This window comes from Pteronotus mesoamericanus, unplaced genomic scaffold, assembly GCF_021234165.1.
Source record: "Pteronotus mesoamericanus isolate MK-2021 breed Mesoamerican mustached bat unplaced genomic scaffold, CSHL_Meso_final scaffold_232, whole genome shotgun sequence".
In the NCBI taxonomy this organism is placed as follows: domain Eukaryota; kingdom Metazoa; phylum Chordata; class Mammalia; order Chiroptera; family Mormoopidae; genus Pteronotus; species Pteronotus mesoamericanus.
Window position 1 is genome coordinate 10,802,668 of NW_026555311.1, and position 21,669 is coordinate 10,824,336.

Below are 21,669 nucleotides of genomic sequence, written 5' to 3' on the forward strand. Positions count from 1 at the left end.
GCATCTTCGGGCAACACTCCGCGCCTGGCTCTGCGCTCCAAGGGCGACCTTTCCGGGCCGCTTGGCGGAGAGACGCGTTCATCCGGGCGCCAGGGGTCGGAAAGCCAACCCAGCGGGAACCAACGACCGAAGCCCGCACGGGGCCGCTCCGAGGTCCCGGGAAGTGGCCTCCCGGTGCTCGGCCGGGCGAGCCCCGCTTCCGCGCCGCCAGACCCCAACGTCGGCAGAGACTCGTAGGGAACTACAGCCCAGGTTTGCCCGCGGGCTGCTCCTGCTTCCCTGCGGCTTGCCCCACCGCGAGGCCGCCCCGCGCGCTTGCGGAAAAGGCTGGGCCGCAGTCATCCGCGGCGCGCCCACCGCGCGGCAAGCGGCACTAATCGCTGCCCCGGGCTCCGCCTGCTGCGATGAGCGACTCGGCGACTCGGCGGCCCGGCGCGCCGCAGCTGGACGAGGCTCCCTGGCAGAGCTTTTTATCCCATCTCCTAGTCGCCGGGCAGAGCAGGCTGCCCGCGCCAGAGACCGCGAGGTGAGTGTTCCTGGAGAACACAAAGTGTGCAAGGAACAGGCGCCAGCCGCGGGAACCTTGGTGGGCTTGCCAGGTCAGAACTGGGAGCGAGCCCCTAGCCCTTTGCGTTGCGTTGTTGTTTGGCTGGGTTTCTCTTGATTTTGTTTTTGTTCTGACATCAACCAGGGGGTGCTGCTACTGTGCGCTACGTTAGCACCCGGAGGTGCTAGGTACCGTCAAATCCTACAGACTGGAAAACAACCACCTGCTCAAAGCGCACGCTGAGTATGTCTGTGGTTTCGTTAACGTTAATACTAGGCATCAATTTGTTACCTCATCCTCATTATCTATCTGGACTGTGGTAAGATTTGTGGGCCTAAAGATTAATAGCAGAAAGGCACCATTTCCTGAGAGCCCCCAGATAGAGACCTTTCTTACCCTGGTCAACCTCTGTTTTCATTGAAAAACTAAAACTGCTTTTCCCCACTGCTCTGTAATGGGGCCTCCACTTGACATTATTGCTGCCACACAGTACTCATGAAATTCTGGCGTACTGTTTTTCTCCAAATCAAAAGTGAAACATTTCAATTCAGCAAATACCGGTGTGTCTTCTCTGGGCCAGGCAGACATGGAGACAGGAAACACAAATAGGAATCAAAGACAGTTTCTGCCTTTCAGTAGTTCAAAATCCAAAGGGTAAGACCATACCTAAAAAGTCATTAGGTCGTGTAATTCATGCTATACTAATAATATGAGCAAAGTGACTTATTCACATAATACATTTTCTAACCTATTAAGATATTTAGAATTATAACCATAGTGACTAAACCTTTGGCACTTTTTTATTTTTATTTATTTTTATTTTTTAGGGTTTCCATAGAAGGCATTATAGAATAAGTGGGGAAAAGTCAGTAACGGAGGTCTGAGTCCTGGGGATTACACCTAAACTGGCTGTGCTGGGTGCAGAAGTTTGTCCCTCAGATCCATTCCTGCCTGCTTCTAGTGTGTGTTCCGCCACTGGAGAAACTGAAAAGCTAAAAACATTTCCTGTACTACCTTCCAGCTAGGGTTCTGGATATAAAACTAGGGTCAGGCAAATAGATGACTTGCCTGAGATTTCAAAGACAGGGGTGAGACAGAGGTCATTCCCCTGGAACCTTTGGCTGTTTTCTGTGGGCAAGGAAGGTCCAGGAGATGCCAGTGTCCAGTCTCCAGAACTGTGGGTGTTGGCAAGACTTCCAGCAGCAGTGACAGCCAGACTCGACATTGTTGTGTTGAATCACCTGCTCCGTAGCTAACGAGAGGCAGCTGAGGGAGATGCGAACATATTCGGTGCTCCCTGTTCAGGCAGCGTCCAGATCCCAGCTTCTTGGGGTTGCAGCTTCAAGTGGTGCTCATGAATTCCAGGTGCAGTGCCTAGGGGACCTCCTGATTGTACAAAAAAAAATAGTACATCCTTTGGTTGATCAGTTACTAATATTCTAGAAATCATTCCTAGAGGCCAAGTTTAGACCCTATACTTCTAACCCTTTCATCAGTTCACTTAATTCCCTGTATAAAATCTCTTTCTGCTTAAAATACCAGGAGTGGTTATGGTTTTCAGCTTTCCTTGACTTGATCAATATGTTTGGTATGTAGCTTCTAAGAGGCACCTACACCGAAACCTCTTCGGTTTCTTTAGATGAGAAATGAAACCAAGAGGTTACATCCAGAGGCTGGTAGTGATTTGAACGCCTTCACTGAGGCTGGGCCTTCTCCAGTTGCCTCATACCCCACATTTGAGTTTGGCCCTGAAGGCATTTGAGTTTGTAACCTATAGACTAGATTACCTCTGAAGTCTCTTGCTCTACAAGTATAAGGTAAAACATTTCTTTGTTTAAAACATTTACAGAATATGTCCTGTCACAAGGGATTGTTGAATATCTGGTTCATGACCAATTATTTACTAGTCCTACTGATAATTGATAGGTCACTGGCTCTTTGGTCTGTGATAAAACAGGACCCCAATGATAAAACAGATGTTTCCTCTGTGAAGGGTTTACATCTGTTTCACACAAAGCCTAGGAGCATAGCATGGAGGGAAGTGGAGCTGCCTACATATGCACTTGTGTAATAAGAAGGCGTTCATGATAAGTTCTAAAGAGTTTGTAACAGCCTTATAAAGTTATTAAGTACATCTTGTCCATATAATAAAAGCTCTTTGTCTTTTTAGAAATCTATTATTTTATTTACTTTTCTGTGGTTTATGTGAAGGACTAAAAGGTTCAAATTTAGCAGTTTCCCTTATCTGTGCTCTTCCATACAGTAAATGCATACTTCTGTCTCAGGGAATATCTTATAAAAGGAAGATAAAGCATTGGGAGGATGCCATGGGGACTATAATATGTACCTAGTCCTGTTTTTAAGGTTTTCTGTGACATAGGCATTATCACTCTTTTACAGATGAAGAAACTTATCCAGACTGGTTACCTTGCCCAAAATGGCCCATGTGGGAGGCGGTGTCACAGGATTTATACTTGGAGTTTTGATCTCCATTTCATCTGACGCCACTTCTTGAACACAATGCTCTAATTAATATAGCCAGGCATAGATTCCCTACGTGCACTTTCCTTTTCACCTCACGTCCTGTAATCATGTGGTTCCTCTGCCTGTAATGGTCTTGGTTTTCTTTACAGGACTAAGTCATCTTTCAAGGCTTTATTCAGGTATCACTTGGCCCCAGCCAAACAAGGCAATACCTCCTTTCCCTTGTTTAACTCCGTGCCTATACTTCTCACATTGTAGTTGCATTACCTAAAGGTAACGCTAGCAGCTCTAACAGATGAATTCCAGAATCTCAGTAACAGTGTGGTAAAAGCTTATTTCTTTCTCAGATAAGCCTATTTCTCACTTATATAATGGTGTTTAGCTGATGGCCTTCTATTCAGTGATGCAAGAACCCAAACTCTTTGTATATTAGGGCTTTGCCATCCCTAAAACCCTGGAGTCCTTGGTTTCTGGGCAATGGTCAGGAAGAGAGAGGGTATGTGGAAGGTTGCATGAGAGGTTTCTTATAGGTGAGGAATGGAAGTACCATACATTACTTATGTCCACGTCCCATTGGCCAGACCTTGGTTACATGCCACACTGACCTGTGAGGAAGGCTGGGAAATGTCAACTCTCTGTGTGCCCAGGCAGCAGAGGAAACTAGTTTGGTGAAGACATATTAGTCTCTATCATTCTTAAAGAAGGGAGACTGCATCTCAGTTATCTTTGTATCTCTTGTGTCTTATACACCATAAAAACCCAGTAAAAGTCTGGTAAACTTTACTGATTGTGAAGGGGTGAGGTTGCTATTGAAAGTTACCATACTTCATTATGGTTGCTTACGGAATGATCTATTATTTTCTAACTATATTGCAACTTGGCCACTTTTGAATTCCAGCACAAGGGCTAGAACTTGGCAAGAGCTTAATAGATGTTTGTTGAACGAATGAGTGAATGAATGAATGAGTCCTCAGAAAAAAAGACGGACAGAGTTAGTTTACATAGAGTTAGGAAATACTAATTGAGAAGATGACATTTGAATTAGATCTTAAATGACTGGTAGAATTTTTCCCAGTAGAAAAAAACAAAAAAAGTAAAACTACAAACAGCAATGGTAATGGTATTTTGTTGTTGTTTTGGTTGTTTTGGTTGTTACTTGAGTAAAAATTTAGAAAACAATCAAATGCCCATAAACTCAACTTTTCTTTTAATTCAATATTCAAATACTACAACTGAACTTCAAGGGTAGGGGAGAGGAAATATATAACCTTACAATCCATATCATCTTTGTTGGTCAAAAGAACAACACTAAAACGCTTGGCACTAAATGTTATTTTGTGAACATTTTTGAGAATCGTCAATACAAAGGCAGTGTTCTGATCATCTTCCATGAAGATATTCACCAAGCCAGATGCTGAGTAAGCCTAAGTTTCCTCATCATTACTCCTCATCGTAGCTTCACGGAGTTAGCTTTGCATAAAAGTCACCTCTTGTGATGGTTGGGTTGCTTTTGGCAGCAAGTAACAGGATGTTTGGCTAAAATTTCCTTCAAAAATACAAGCTTACTTTTCTCATACAACAATATGTTTGAAAGTAAGTGGATCCAGGGTTTTGTTCAGTAGCCCAGTGATATCAGAGTCTAGGTTGCTTTCTCTGAGCTAATTTTGACTTTTTCTTCATGAGCAAATGATGGCTACTAGAGTTCCAAGAAACACAGTTCCCATCCACGACTCCACCTTCCCCTGCCACCCTCACACACAAACATAAGGACCTTTAAAGACAAAAAGAGGAGCGAAATTTCCACTTGCCCCTTTTTATTAGGAAATAAAATCTTACCGAGTGGCCTCAATAGCCTTGCCCATAAATTTCGTTGGCAAGAGATGAATTATGCTTAGCCCTAAACCAATAGCTGACAAGGAGGAATGGTGTTACAAAGATTGATAGTGATACTGGTAGTGGGAAAGGGTCCCACTGGCATAAATGGGCAGTGGCATTTAGGCAGTAAATCTTGTCCGCCACATTTGAGGAGATTCAGTCTCTAGAGATTCTGATTTTAGTTGACCAAGAAATAATATTTAAACTTAAAATTAAATACTTGCCCTTCATAGGGAGAAAGATTAGAAAGGGGAGAAGCCAGTATTGTGTCTTTCTTGCCTACGCATAACATTCTTTCATTCATATCTCATTACACAGTGTTTTACTATATGATGATTCAACCAAATTACTGTATCAATTAAACAAATAGAATGGCAGTTTTCCCTTGATAATGTGGTCGCATGTGGTTGGCATACCTAACACTTTTAAATAAGGGAGTTCTCATTTAGGAAAACAATCTCAATCATTTCAGTAATTTTATTGTCAAGGAAATGTTAAGCCCTACTCTTTGCTTGATCTGAATTCCTCACTGCTAGGGAGGTATGATGTTCAACCAACTGAGCCACGCCAGTCAGGGTTCCATTTGGGAAATGAACTTTGGATCGGAGTTTATTAGCAGAGTCCAGAACCTGGAAGGTTTCTATATGTTCTGCATAGCAATACTGTTTGAGACTGAGAACCTACTCTTTCAATGCATGACTGGATGAACACCAAAGGTAGGAGATGCCTATTATTAAACTGTTACGGAGCATTTAATAAACAGCTGCGGAGACGCCCCTTCCAGTGCATGAATCCAGCACGTAGAGTATTCCAACAATCCATGTGAATTCTCAATGAACCCCCCCATTAAATGTCAAACTGTCAATGTCACAAACAGAAAATAACAGAAATAACTAGTCTTCATCTATGTGATGATCTTTTAGCAGGAATTTAGTTGATAGCAGTAGGCATATTTTTCTTGACCAAAAGCCTATGGATATTTGCAAATTGATAGTTCTTTTATTTCCTCTGGAATATCATAGAAAGCGCTTTTAAACATTTAGATCACTAAGATAACCTCAAAACAGGAAGGCTGATTTCACAAACATCCCTCCATAGGTGAACGCATATTTACAGAACTGGTTTTCAAAGTGCGCCGCACCTGCTGGGAGAAACGGGCAAGTGGACAGGGCTCCTGCAGCGCCACCCTTATCTGTCCCATTTGTTGGATTCCAGGATAAGGTTTTATTTCATAAAAGATTTTTGGCTTTAAAAATATGAAAATTACTGCTATAGAAGATTCTAGGCAGTTCCCTATCTTCTTTGAAAACCACAAAAACAAAAAATGACCTTAAATAGTGGCTAGGAGGATTAAGTTGCCTAAAATCCAATCACCAGATTCTGTCTATGAAAAATACCATTGCCAAAGAAAACTTATCATTTTGTATTCTCTAGAACTTTAAGAATTGAGTAATTCTTCTTAATGTATTTTAAATTATTGAATACATAAGAAAATCTTATCATAAAAATCTTAGTACAGAAATATAGAGAATAAAAATGAGAATATAGAGAACAAAAACCATGCCAATTCCCTTTCTGTTCCCAAAGGCAACTATTGCTAACACACTTTTTTTCTATGCACATACATATACACATACATACACAGATACATATACATATACAGAACTACTCATGTTCTTGATCTATAGTTTTCTCTCAAGTTTGGAGGAAAGACTAAGGAGACTGTTCCTTTGAGGTCCATTGCTCTATTAATTTGGTCGCATATATCCCTACTACTGGAAAATAAAGCTCAAATTAAGCCAACGTAGTTTCTAAGCGTGCGGAGTCCTGTAGGAAATTGTTTCCTGGGAATGCTAAAGAAAAGCATGAATGCCTTTGCACATGTTGTTTTAGAATGGTGTGGGGATTGCCTGAGGGAGAGGGGGGAGCTGGGGGGAGGGAGCAGAGAGGGAAAAACTGGGACAACTGTAATAGCATAATCAATAAAATATAATTTTAAAAAAGAAAAAAATTAAAAAGGCTCAACTAGGATAAGAAGGTACACACAGCCCACATGGGGGTCATACCTATAATGCCAAGATCAAGTGACCAGGAAGCTGCACCACTGGGCCCTACAGGACCTTCTCAACTTTTATTGTTCCATTACACTGTGATTCTTAGGTACTTTGAAACCATTTATTTTTTTCCATATTTTCTCACTTTTTAATTTTTCTATCCCAGACACCAACATCTCAGATTGATTCTCCCTCCTCTGTGGTTTTTATTGAGATGTAATTGGTATATAACATTCTATTAGTTTAAGGTGTACACAAAATAGTTCGATATATATATGTACTGTGAAATGATTAGCACAATAAGTTTAGCTAACATCTATCATCTCACATAGTTACAATTTTTTTTTTCTTGTGGTGAGAATTTTGAAGTCAGATCAGTTCTTAAGAGATCTCTTGAACAATCTCTGGGATCAAGGATTTTAAAAGACTTCATGAACACAGTGGAAAAAATAATAAGGTCCATAAACTACAGTATCTCATTTAAAGTAACATTGTTGAAAAACAAAGCATTTCACTTAAATTAATTTTGTGGCTAACTGACACTTATTTTATTGAATACCAATTTTTTTTTTTTAATGAGAGGTCATCTTGTTAGGTGCAAGTCAGCCAATGATGAGCCTCTTCAGTCTGGGGTCTGTCGGCTAGGTTGGATGCGTTCATTCTCTGCTCTGGAGGTCAGCTTTCTATGAAGTGCTATGGGTGAGGTAAGCAGCCACACAGGTCTAGAACAGGAACTTGGATTATTTCTTTCAATGTGTTTCAGAATTTCCTATTTTCTCCCTGTCCTTCAACCCATCCTTCACCAAGTTGGCACAACTAATTAATTGGTTTACTGAGGGATACAAATTTGAAAATTAAGAATCAGATGTGATGGCCCTGGCCAAGTGGCTCAGTTGGTTGGAGCATCATCCCGTACACCAAAAGGTTTCGGGTTTGATTCCATGTCGGGGCACACAGCTAGGTTGCAGACCCAATCCCCCGTCAGGGGGTGTATGGAAGACAACCAATCGATGTCTCTCTCACATCAATGTTATTCTCACTCTCTCTCCCTTGTTCTCTCCTTGAAATCAATAAACATACCCTGGGGTGAAGATTAATAAAAAACATTTTTAAAGGAATCAGGGGTGACAAAAACCATTTTCCCAGAAATGGCAAGTTGGTAAAAAACAAGCAGTGAAGGGTAGTTTTATGTTTGTGCACCTGTTATTAGGAGAACTGTCCTGTGCTTCAATCTTTAAGTGACCTTTTTGGGACTTTAGACTCTCATTGTGAGAACTGTCCTTCATAGGTTTGCTCTCTGTTTTTGCCTGTCTCTTATGCCTTTAGATATAATTGCTGCTATTTTTCATAAAGAAGAATTTTCTTGGAGAAAATGACTTTCTCAACCCTTTGCTTTTTTCATGGCCTGAAAGTCTTTGGTAAATTCTGGACCTGAGATTTTGTTTGTTTCAGGACCTTACTCACCGGAAATTATGAGCAAAGTAACCCAGCCCATTAAAGAACCTCCCAAGTAAATACCAAAAACTCTGGTAGAGTCAGTTCCTCATGTGTGGGCATTATGAGCATCAAAGGGAAGCTTAAGCAAATGACTTGGGGCTTAGAGGAAGAAGCCAGATGAAACCAGGCTTTCCTTCCACATATGGTGAGGTGGGGCTAGACACAGATCAGGAGTCATTGTAGAGGTTTTAGAGTTTCCTATGAGCAATCATTTATTTATTCATTCATATATTCAATAAAAATATTTACTGAAAACCTATAATGTGCTAGTGTAGCCCAGCAAGCAATGCTCATGAAACGTTGTCTGTGGTCTCCTGTGTTTCCCAGACCTTTTGCAGTTCAATGGGGTTGGAGGCTCCTCTAGGTTAAGGGTGTGTGAGTAGGGGTCACTCTGGGGCCAAAACATTGAATACCAAATATTTTTACTTTAACATTCTCTTTAAAAATGATCTCTAAACTATATTATATATTTTAATGCCCTCTAAAACAAAATATTTCCATGTATTATTTCTCATTTTCTTGAAGATGTAAAATCACCTTTCTAAACATCTGTTGTCATGGAGGGGATCCTTCAGGGACCAATCAGGTATGAAGGTCATTATTAAGAATTCATTTGGTAGCAAGTGACAGAAGCCAACTGAAACTAGTAAGGAAGTTACTAGTTATTGGCTCACCTAACTGAAAGGGAGATGCTTCCAGGTGTACCAACAATGTGCTTATTAATTTGGAGTTTTCTCTTTCTCCCTTTCTATATTAAGAATCTGCTTTGCTCTGTGGTGATTTTGTTCTTTGGAGGGCTTTCTTCGTATGTTACAAGGATTACCAATAGCCAAGCCTGGAGTTAAGCAGCCCCAACAGAAGGAAAGCTCTTTTCTAGTGGTTCTAGTAACTACCTTAGAGCTGACTCTCACTGGTGAGGCACAGGCCAGGTGCTCCTGGCTGAAACAGTCATGTGATTGGGAAGGAGCTCCCGCATTGGCCAGGCCTGTCCTCACCTCTGGAGCATTGTTGGAGCACGGGGCTTGGGAAGGTTGAGGATGACAGTCTCACATGAACCACATCAATAGGGAATCAGGGAGATGAGGATTCCACAAAACAAAATTAGTGTACTGTTACCCAAAAAAGAGGTGGGGGAATGCTTGTTGGGCCAAAAGTACAAATATTCCCTATGGAAAAGATATTTATCCCCACATTTTGTAGCCTGAGATTGCTATTCTTTGTCTTTCACTATCAGCTCTCATTCATGTTGCTGTCAGTTTGCTTCTATCACAATCTCTTTCTACATTTTAATTTATAACATCTTATTTTCCAAAGGTTTGGAAACCAGATGGGCAAAGTCATTAGAATTATTATTTTTTTTATTGTTGTTCAATTACAGTCATCCTAATTTTTCCCCTGTTGCTCTCCCCTGACCCACCCATCCCCTCTCCCTCAGTCAGTCTCCACTCTCGTCCATGTCCATGGGTCCTCTTATACATGGTCTTTGACCAGACCTTTCCTCTTATTTCCCCTGTTATCCCCCTCTCCCTCCCCTCTGGTTACTGTCAGTTTGTTCTTTATTTCCATGTCTCTGGTTCTGTTTTGCTTGTTTGTTTGTTTTGTTGATTAGGTTCCACTTATAGGTGAGATCATATGATATTTGTCTTTCACCGCCTGGCTTATTTCTCTTAGCATAATGCTCTCCAGTTCCATCCATGCTGTTGCGCTAAGAGTTAATGGGCTCTGAGGTGAGACCTCAAGTGCCTCCCTATTAGTAAGGAATATAAACTTTCTACTTTTCAATGGATTTCATGACATTTCCTATGACCCTTCAAAGGTCATTTTTACATATTATCTCTCCCTTTTTTCCCAAAACTGCATTCTTAACAGAAGATATACTATTGTAATTTCAAGACCCAGTGACTATGAATAGTAAATACTATGAACATGGTTGTTTTAAGTAAAGGTTACATTTTGTGATTTTACTAAATTTAAATAGGTTTTCTGAAGTGATAATGACGGTGTGCATTCTTTTGGAAATGAAAACGTAACAGAAAGTAAATAGAGTTAACTAGTTAGTTGTAAGTTGTTTTCCTGAACTTATTAAAATACTGGTATTTTATTTTAGCTTTCTCCCTGCAATACCTCTCTGACCACTGATAAGTACTTTGGCTTCCTTAGTGGAACTATAGGGAAATAGGAAAAAAATTTTTGGAACACAAATCTGTGTAAATGCCCACCGATTGCCCATACTGTGCAACATTCTAAGTTTTGATTGTTTATGTTAAAAATAACCATAATCCAAATTAAACTAAAAGGATTTTGAACAGCGAAGGAAATCATTAACAAAATGAGAAGAGAATCCATTGAACAGGACAACAGATTCACCAATGATACATCTAATAAGCTGTTAATTTCCAAAATATATAAAGAACTCATACAACTCAACACCAGGAAGACAGACAATGCAATTTAAAAATGGGCAAAGCACCTGAATAGACACTTCGCCAAAGAGGACGTACAGATGGGCAATATACATAGGGAAAAAAATGATCAACCTCACTAATCATCAGAGAGATGCAAATTAAAACCGTAAGTTATCACCTCACATCTGCAAGAATGGCTGTCTTTAATAAATCAGCAAACAACTAGTGCTGGGAAGGATGTGGAGAAAAGGGAATGCTTGTGTGTTGTTGATAGACATGCAGGCTGATGCAGCCACTGTGGAAAACAGTATGAAGTTTCCTCAAAAAGTTAAAAATAGAGCTGCCTTATGACCCAGTGATTCCACTTCTGGGAATATATCCTAAGAAACCCTAAACACTAACATGAAAGAACATAAGCACCCCTATGTTCATTGCAGCATTATTTACAACAGCCAAGATCTGGAAACAGCCCAAGTGCCCATCAGTAGATGAGTGGATAAAAAACTGGTGCATTTATACAGTGGAACGCTACTCGGTCATAAAAAAAGGAATCTTACTTTTTGTGATAGCGTGGATGGACCTGGAGATTATTATGCTAAATGAAATAAGCCAGTTGGAGAAAGACAAATACCATATTATTTCACTCATAATGTGGAATTTAATGAACAAAATAAACAAACATAGTGGAGACAGACTCATGGACACAGAGAACAGACTAACAGTTATCAGAGGGGAGGAAGTTTGGGGAACTGAATGAAAGGTGAAGGGATTAATCAAATAACATATATACGATACATAATACATAGACACAGACAGCAGAGTGGTGATAGCCAGAGGAAAAGAGCGGGGAGGGAGTAATTGAAGGTGGGCAAAGTGATGGAAATGGGGACAGAAAAAGACTTTGCTTGGGACAATGAGTGGACAATGCAGTGTGCAGATGATGTTTTGTTGAGTTGTACACTTGAAACCTATGTGGTTTGGTGAACCAATGTCACCTCAATAAATTCAATTAAAAATACCACAATAATATTAATCGAACAAATTTGTAAAAGCTTCATTTTAGCTCATTGTTTATGTCTATCAGAAATAATCATTTATATTTTTTAGCTATTTAAAAATATTCTTCAGAATTTGTTGATCCTTTGAATTGTTCTTTTAGCGTGTAAGTCATTTAATTCTGCTCTGATCTTATTTGCTTCCTTCTACTCGCACCAGAGACATGGAAATAAAGAACAAACTGACAGTGATCAGAGGGGAGGGGGGAAGGGGAAAGCGGAGGGAAGAAGGGGAAGGGGCAAGTCAAGGAACATGAATAGAGAGCTCATGGGCACAGACAATGGGGCGGGGATTGAATGTGGGGGTGGGGCAGGGGAGAGCAATGGGGGGAAATGTGGGACAACTGTAACTGAAAAACAAAAATTTTTTTAAAACAGGAAAATAAATAAATAAAAAGTGTTCTTCATAAGTGACAGAATTGGGTGATATTGGGAATTCCATAAAGGAGGTGATTATAGAGACACTGCCTAAGAGTTTCTATGTAATTGCTCGAATAAGAAAGATGAAGAAATGACAGTGGTGTTATTAAATCAATATAATTAAGAAGTTAGCCTTGAAAGAGAGGTAAAAAGCATAATAAAGAAAACCAGTTGGATTAAGTAGTAAATTCTTCAAGACTGGTGAGGCCTTGTCCTTCTTAATAGGAAAAGCAAAAAGATTCCTAGAGAATTATAATTAGAAAGAAGGCACATGAGTGGCTACTAACCAACACTCTTACCAGATGCATGGTTGGAACCACTCTAGCCTCTATTGTATAGATAAGGAATTACCGTAGTTACAAAGAGGCGAAGCAATTTGGTGTATGATGGAGCTGAACTTTGGGCCCAAGTTTGTCCACCTCCAGAGCCAGCAGACCTCTAACAGTGGTGTAAACAATTACCTCAAAGGTTGGCAACCCAAAACTGATGTAGCAACTCAAGGGTGTCATCAAGGAAAGAGCTTGTCCTGTTTTACTTATCTACTATCCTTGGTATAGGACCTTTTGGTCTCATCACTGAAAACGGCTGCTGGTCCTCTAGGTAGTGTATCTACATTTTAGGAAGAAGAAAGGGAAACATTAGAGGACAAAGAGTAAGCAGTATGATCCTTGAAAACCTTTTCTTATTGTCTGAGAATGAAAGTCCCCCACAAGGACTCCTACTTGTATCTCATTACGAAGACTGGGACACATGACCACCCCTGACTGCAAAATGGCTAAGAATTGGAGTACTTGGCTCTCAGCGTATACATAGCATAGGAAGCCTGGCGGATGGGATTGAAGTTGGTGTTTTTGGAAGTTTGCCTTACAGGTTTTTCAGTTATTTTGTATAAGTTTATTTTCTCTGACATAATGTAAACCTATAGAGAACAAAGACTGTGTTTTGATATCTTTAAATTGCCCACACTAACAAGCAAGTGACTGCTGTAGTACTTATTACAATGTCTAAAAGATTTTGGCTACTCAGATCAGTGTTGTATTTTTGTTAATTTTACTTTAGAAGTTACAACTAGGAAAGAATTAGTGACTCTAGTTTCTCTGAAAATGATAGAATCCGTAGATTTCTCTCTGGTGACTCATTTCTTCATAGCAGCATTGGAAAATTACTTGGAATTTTCTGCTTCATCAAGTTGGCCCTTAGATAAGAAAAGTTAATGGTAGTATTACTTGGAATATTTTAAGTATAAATCACAAAAACAGAGTGGGAAAGAAATCGTATAAATGTACGTTGGTCAGTCTGGACCAGTGTGCCTCAGTTGGTTGGGCATCACCCTGCAAAGTAAATGGTCATGAGTTCAATTCTCAGTCGGGGCACATGCCTGGATTGCAGATTCAACCCCTGGTCAGGGCACATATGAGAGGCAATTGATTGATGTTTCTCTCTCACATAGTGTTTCTCGGTCTTTCTCTCTCCCTCCCCCTCTCTCTAAAAATAAGTAAATAAAACCTTTAAAGTGCTGCACCCTAAAAATGTATATTGGTCAACAAGGGCTTTTTAAAGAGAGGTAAAAGGTAGATAAGAATTAGGATAAGTTATTGTAATCAAAGAAAAGGTTAGCCATTGAAAACTAAGAATCGTCTAATTTCAAGTTATTTTAACCACTCAGAGTTCTAAGGGGAAAAAAATAAGGACAATTCATGAATTTAAATTGCTCAAATGGCTGTTTATTTGTTTAAATCTCAGATTGCTGAAAAACAAGTCCTGTTTATTGTCCTTCTATCATCTTATTCTTAAATATAAATCATGGGGGATAAAAATAAAACAATTGAACATGAAGATTTGGAGCCATCCACAGTAGTGAATCACAAAGCTTCTACATATCAAGAAATACAGGTAAATCTGTAATTGGATGAAGTACATCCCAACTGTTCCCTTAAAGATGAGACTATATGTTTCCAAATCTATGATACAAGTGTTTTCTCTTTATTCTCTATCACTTGGTTAACAATTCTCCCTATTCTTAATCCTCAAACTCATACAGTCCAGGGTAGGGATGACTATCAGTTTTCCCAGATAGTAATTAACAGCTGGCCCAATATGAGGCTAGAAAAATAAGAAACCTGTGAAATTCATTGTGTTCCCAGCCTGACCATTATTAGTATGGTTCTTTTATTGCTTAAATTCTAGTAGGTGAATGAATGTGAGTTGTTTTTCACCACAGATAGTTATCTTTTCCTGAACCACTTTTATACATTTGTCCAACTATTGCTTTGAATCATATCTTAAATAGGTTAATTTTTAAACCCAGTATTGTAAAACATAATGAAATTTTATGTGACTGAAACATTTATAATGATACAAATAGTGATTCAGTGGTAAATATGCCCAACATAGTTCTTGTTCCAAGTATTAGCTGATTAGCTAATTATAAAGCTATGCATTTCCCCAGTAAGTGTTAGCCTTGATTCTAGTAATGGGAATTCAATTTGTGATGTGATGACTCAGTAACTAAAAAAAATGTATAGCAAATATGCGGTTTAAGGATTTTTTTTTAATTGCCTTAAACACAGGAGGAAACAGTTACAAACCTCAGAGGTATAAATGGAAATGAATCAACAGAAGGAGGTAACATTTTGAATAGCAGTGAAAGAAGCCTACCAGAAACACCAGCTGAATCAAATCATTTGCAAAGACTAAAGCAAACATTCTCTTGCCCTCCACATGGCTTACTGGCTGAACTAATAACAAATGGTATGTAAATGGTAAGGATAAGTTCAGAAACAGTATAAAAGACAAAGTTGTTATATAATGGGAAATCCTAAAATAATACAGTTTAAAGAACAAAAAGCAGTCTACTTCTCTCTCACATAACTACCAGGTGAGCCCTGTCTGGTATGGTTCAGTGGGTTGGGCGTTGTCCTGCAAATTGAAAGGTCGCCTGTTTGATTCCTGTCAGGGCATATGACTGGACTGCAGGCCAGGTTCCCGGTTGGAACACGTGTGAAGCAACTGATTGACGTTTCTCTCGCACATCGAGTTTCTCTCCCTCTCTTTCTCCCTCCCTTCCACTGTCTCTAAAAATAAAAATAAAAAAAATCTTTATAAAAATAAAATAAAAACGACTAGGTGAACAATCTGCAATGGCGAGTTGCTGTGCCCCACACAGTCATTTTAGGGCCCAGGCTGAAGGGCTCCCCCACCTTTGCCAGCGGGCTTCCAAGAGCACTGCAGTCACCATTCCAGCTGCCAGGAACAGGAAAAGAACAGGAATCAAAGACCTTTTTCTTTTCTGTATCTGAGGTGTTTCACAGGATTATGTTAATGCTCCAGTGAGAAAAGGGACTGAGAAACAGAAGTAAACAGAAGAGCACTACATAAGTGTTGGGTGTCATTACTATTAGTTAATGCAACAAATGTTTGGACGAACTCAGCTCAGTTTATACTTCAAAATGAATCACATCATTTTATAAGTAAAGATCTTGGTTTGCAATTCAACTTATTCCAATAAAGCTGTTATTACTTAAAATACTTGGGACATTTTTCTTGGGGAATTTATCTCAGCATGATTTTAAATACTGTTATGTTTGAGATATATTTGTCTTTCAAGAATAGATTTGGTTTTTGGAGGCAGCTAAACAGTATTCTGATATCAATTGGATGAATATGTGGATGTTCAATTGATCAATTGAGTAATGCTGTTTTGTTGTTGTTCAGAAAGGAAGTGCATGTGTTTGTATGTGTGTGCCTGTTATACTATATATATGTATATGTATACATATACATATACATATACATATACATATACATATTGGAGGATGTATAGTATAGTAGGAAGAAGAAGGGGTTTGCAGATTGTCTGTAAGGCAGACTGAGAGACAGTTTCAAAAATTGTATTGAGGAATGACAGCATGATTGAAATAAATACATTGCCTCCCAGAGTAAATATATAACATGTTTGTTCTAGAATGTAACACATTTAATTTAGAAGTTAGGTTTATTGAAAAATCAGACTCACTTCTTTATAGTTTTTCATTTGGGCGCTCTAAAAGACATTTTTACCATTCTCAGCTAGGTCAATGGACACCAAGTATAATACATTATACTTGAGGCTCTAGACATGTTTTCAATGAAATTAGGTATATTTCTAAGTTAGCATGAGAAAAAAATCTCAAATTTTATTTAAAACACAGAGAAAAACCATGTTCCAAAATATACACAGGTTGATATGGCCACAGATAATTTAATATCTTTTCTGTCCTCTTTATTATTTTTCTGATTTTGTAACATTCAAATTATGGCACATTTCTAGTTAAAATATGTACAGGAAAATAGATTCAGATTGACATAAGGAGAGGCTTGATAAATGTGATTTTGAGACTCATTGTTTTTATTTTTTTATTTTTTAAAGATTCTACTTACTTTTAGAGAAAGGAGAAGGGAGGGAGAAAGAGAGGGAGAGAGATGTCAATGTGCAAGAGACACATGAATCGTGTGCCTCTTGCATGACCCCAACTGCGGACGTGGCCCACACTCAGGCACATGCCCTGACTGGGGATTGAACCGGTGACCTTTTGGTTTGCAAGCTGGCACTCAATCCACTAAACCACACCAGCCATGGCATGACTCATTTTTAAATTCTATAATCATTGTCCATAAAGTGCCAGAGAAATTTAAATCAGTGTATAAACCCCTCTTCACTTGTTTTCCTTTGCTTCTCTTCCTGAGGCTTACAAGATAGTGTTTTTCCTATAGTACTTCCTATTACCATTCAGTATATATCAGCATCCTTATTAAGAAGTAAATATCAATATTACATGGGAATATTCAATTTTCCAAAATAAAAAATGAGAAGCAAATTATTAACTAAAATGTTAGGGAAACCTTATAAATGTACATTTGCTATGTATTTATGACTGCATTTTGAATATGGGAAATTAAAGGAAAATTAGAGGTTTAAAAACGTGGCCTTAAAGTGGAAAAAAATTTTAATTATTCACACAGTGTATATTTATTTCCATCAATATATAATTTATATTACTAATGTATTTTTTGGCTAAGTATATTGCCAATATATACTTGTTAATGCAGTAATTATTTGTTCCCATCAAGAAGTGGGTAACCAGATCTGATACATGAGATATTAAAGTTCCATTCAAGTGAAAAGCTCCTAATTCTACCTTGCTAAATTTAGTATGAAATTGGGTTTATGCTGTGATGAAGTAAAATTTAGTAGCTGGCAATTCTTGCTTTCCTGTTATACCTCCAATACTGTATAGAAATTTCAGCCCCTGTAGCCATTGGAAAATACCAAAAGCCCCTTAGTTATTTCACTACAATAGCATCATAAGCCTAGAAAATATGGAACAATTCTGTTATGATTTAAAAAATGGAATATTGGATTCAATCTCTAGCAATATGGTAGACAAGACTCACACTCTTTCTACTTATACCAATGAAAACATCTGAAAAAAATTTTGTCTTTTTAAATGTACCATTTATCCATCAAAGAAACAAGAAATCATCAGACACCAAAACAAGTATGAATAAAAGAAATAAGTACTCAATCTGACTTTCATCCCAGCGGCTTCTGCAAAACACCAATGAATTTGAGATTTATTTTGAGAACCATGAGCGTACAGGAGGCTACTCTAGAGCTGGCCCAGGTTGAAAGAAGTACAATAGGAGAAACCATTCTCCCTTAGCCGCACAAAATTGGCAGCCGGTGTGATGGTGAACTGGAGGTAAACCTGCCCTGCAGGTGGGGGCTGCAGCTAAACCTGTCAGTCTCAATTGTGGTGCTGGCCAGGGAGAGGAGTGTCCGCTACAGATGTGGACATGCTGATTTGTGCTCCAAAGTCACTGAAGAAAATCAAGCTAAAAATATGTCTAAAACCGTCCTGAATTATAAGCTTCTGAGTACATGATAGAAGCGGATTCAGATCCTATCTGGAAAAATTCACATTCTACCTAAGGTTTCAACAATTCTGAAAGATAAAGTTTTAAGGAATAGGTTACTATTGCAAAAACAAACAAAAAAAATCACAGCACGCATGAGGAAACATTTCAAAAAATTGCATTGCCTAAAAATATGATAGAATATAAAATATTTTTGATACCTATAAAGAAGTTGAGATGATAGTAAATATAAGCACAAAATAAGTAACTATTTTTAAGATAAACAAAGATGTTTTAATAGAGAACCAAATTGAATTTCTAGAAATGAAAGATATAGAACAGTAATTGAAATTGAAAACTTAGTGGCTAGATTAGGCAGCAGAGTAATAAAGAAAGAATTGGAAAACTAGCAAATAGGTCAGAAGAGATTATCTAAAATGTAGTGCATACAGACAACAATGGATAGTATGGAAATTAGGTTGACAACATGTAGAAAAGAGTGTATCTAATCGTAGTTCCAGAAAAAGAGAACAGGAAGAATGGCGAAGAGGAAGTATTTGAGGAAATAAAGACTGGGAATTTTCAAGAACTGATGAAAAACAAAAACTAAGCAAACCAAAGGAAGCCATACCTAAACACGGCATATTTTAAAAGAGCCAAAGAAAAATTCCCTAAAAGAGCTGAAATTAAACTCAAAATGAAAATTAGCAACAGTGAAAGACTGAAAAAACCTGGGAACAATACTTCCAAGGAACTGAGAGAAAGAAACTCTCAACTTAGGAGTGTACACCCCCAAAAATGAAAATGAAAATAAAATTTTCTTTTAAAAATGATAATAAAAATAATTCTAGACAAGTAAAACAGAATTGACTACCAAAAGATCCTAATGAGAAATATAGCATACTTGGCTGCAGCGTATTTCTGTATCATGAATTAACTCATTTGCAATGGTGAATAGGAAATTGTGTCAGTGTAATATGCAATATGCATTTTTGTACATAATTTTTCCTGGCACATTAATACTTTGCATCATCAAGCAGTAAAAGCGAATGCAAAGTGAATTAAGGCCCTGGCCGGATAGCTCTGTTGGTTAGAGCATCGTCCTGGTATGCTAAAGTTACGGGTTCGATTCCCAGTCAGGGCACATACTAGAATCAACCAATGAATGCATAAATAAGTGAAATATCAAATCGATGTTTCTTTCTATCTCCATCTCTCTCTCTCTTTCTCTTTTCAATCTCTCTCTCTTTTCCCCCCTAAAAATCAATCACTCTATTTTTCCCATGAGCCTTTCTATTTTCAATGTATAATTCTGTAGAACACAAGCTTTTCAAGTAGAGAAACATCTCACATTCGAACAAATTCCTCCACTAAAGGGAATACTTCAGGAAACAAGATAATTGTCTCAGGTGAAAGGTGTAAGATGCCATAATGAATGATGATCAAAAAATAGGTAAGTAAGTGGGTAATTCTGAACAAACATTAACTGTAGAAAAGAAACAATAATAATGTTTTTCATTCAAGGCAGAACTATAATACTGGAGTGTGATTGTTCAAGTATTCTCATGTTCCTGTGAGGAGGGTAAAGATAGTGACTGTTTCTCTTTTTAATATTAACTAGTGAGATATTTATGGTAAAATTTTGAAGAAAAATAAGGAAATGGTAAAAAAAAAGAAAAAACAGGACAGTTCCTTTTGACAGTATGAAGAGAAATGGGGATGGGATTAGGAGGGGTTCACATAGGTGGATTCAAACCCACTGGTAACATTCTACTTCTGAAGATGGTAATTTCCTGGTTGTTCATATTACTGATGGTCTTCAAACTCACACGTGGTTATAAGTATTTGTGTGTGTGTGTGTGTGTGTGTGTGTGTGTGTGTATATATATATATATTCAATGTTTGTTTTAAAATTTTTAGATTATATTAAAACCTGCATATAACAACTTAATAGAAACCAATTTTCCTGGTTTGTTTCAGTTACCATGGTGGTTCTTTTGTGGGCTGCAGTTTGGTCAATTACTGGCAGCGAATGCCTTCCTGGAGGAAACCTGTTTGGAATCATAATCCTTTTCTATTGTGCTGTCATTGGAGGTAAACTTGTGGGGCTTATTAAGTTACCTACATTGCCTCCACTGCCTCCTCTTCTTGGTAAGTGTTAAATACTTCCTGTCTTTTTCAGAGTAAATCATGTTTTAAGAATATAGTGTGGAAACCTTTGAGAAATAAAGGAATAAACTATTTCTGGATTTTCTGAGCAGGAGCTAAAAACTGATAGTTTAACTTTGAGGACTTTTGTGATCCAGTTGTGAAAAATGGAGGTATCAAAACATTAAGTTATATATGAGGCCTGTCCGGAAAAAGTCCAACCATTATTAATATAATAAGAACAGTTTGCATGACATAGATGCAACCTGGCAGCCAAGGAGAGTGGACTGCAATGCACATGCATGAACAATGATCACTTCACTGTACTAGTCAGTGGGGGCAGTAGTACCACTGAGCGAGCATGTGTACTGTGTGGCCATCACAATCAAAATGACTGAATGAGTAGAGCAACAAATCTGCATCAAATTTTGCATTAAGCTTGAACATTCCTCTGTGGAAACTATTCAGATGATTCAGAAGGATACAGCTATGGGCAACTGGTGATTGGCAGCCTCAACACGACAATGCACCTGTTCATGCATCATGTCTCTTTCAAGTTTTTTTGGTGAAACATCAAATCATACATGTGACTCAGCCCCCCTACCGCACAGATTTGGCGCCCTGCCACTACTGGCTTTTCCCAAAACTAAAATCACCTTTGAAAAGGAAGAGATTTCAGACAGTCGACGAGATTCAAGAAAATACGATGGGGCAGCAGATGGCAATTGGGAGAACTGTGTAAGGTCCCAAGATGCCTATTTTGGAGAGGACTGAGTCATCATTGTCCTATGTACAATAGTTCTTGCATCTTGTATCTTCAATAAAGGTCTCTTTCATATTGCATGGCTGGATACCTTCTGGACAGACCTTGTATATGGTACTTAAAGTTGGGTAACTTGCATTAAATACATGAACAGTAAATACTTAAAACCGATACTAAGTATTTTACTACATTTCCCCTTACTTCTGCTCTTAAGATTATGGAAATGCTATATAATGGTGTGGCACTACCCATCTCTTCCCAGCTCCACATTCAGTGACATCATGTTCATAAGCTTAACATGGGCCAGGATGGAAGTATTTATAATGCAGAAATCAGCAAATGCTGCAAATCAGGACTTGGAAGTTCTGATATATATTTTTATTGTTTCATCTTATTCATTAACAAACAAAATTAACAACCAACATTTAGGGTGACACTATTACTCGCTTAGCAGTGGTGTAAGTGACTTCTTTGCTAAATTTTTTCATTAAGGACTTGCTTCAAGAATAACTTGGGAGTATTTGAA

General features: G+C 38.4%; 1 protein-coding gene across 1 annotated transcript in view; it reads left to right on the top strand.

Moving 5' to 3' along the window:
• The first annotated feature begins 459 nt into the window (after positions 1-459).
• Positions 460-21,669, top strand: part of SLC9B2 (solute carrier family 9 member B2) — a 47,153-nt gene continuing 25,943 nt past the window's right edge. The window contains exons 1-4 of the mRNA XM_054591669.1: positions 460-526; positions 14,081-14,230; positions 14,908-15,088; positions 20,213-20,383. Coding sequence (XP_054447644.1) covers positions 14,141-14,230; positions 14,908-15,088; positions 20,213-20,383 — 442 coding nt within the window. The 5' untranslated portion in view covers positions 460-526; positions 14,081-14,140. The remainder of the gene's footprint in view (positions 527-14,080; positions 14,231-14,907; positions 15,089-20,212; positions 20,384-21,669) is intronic.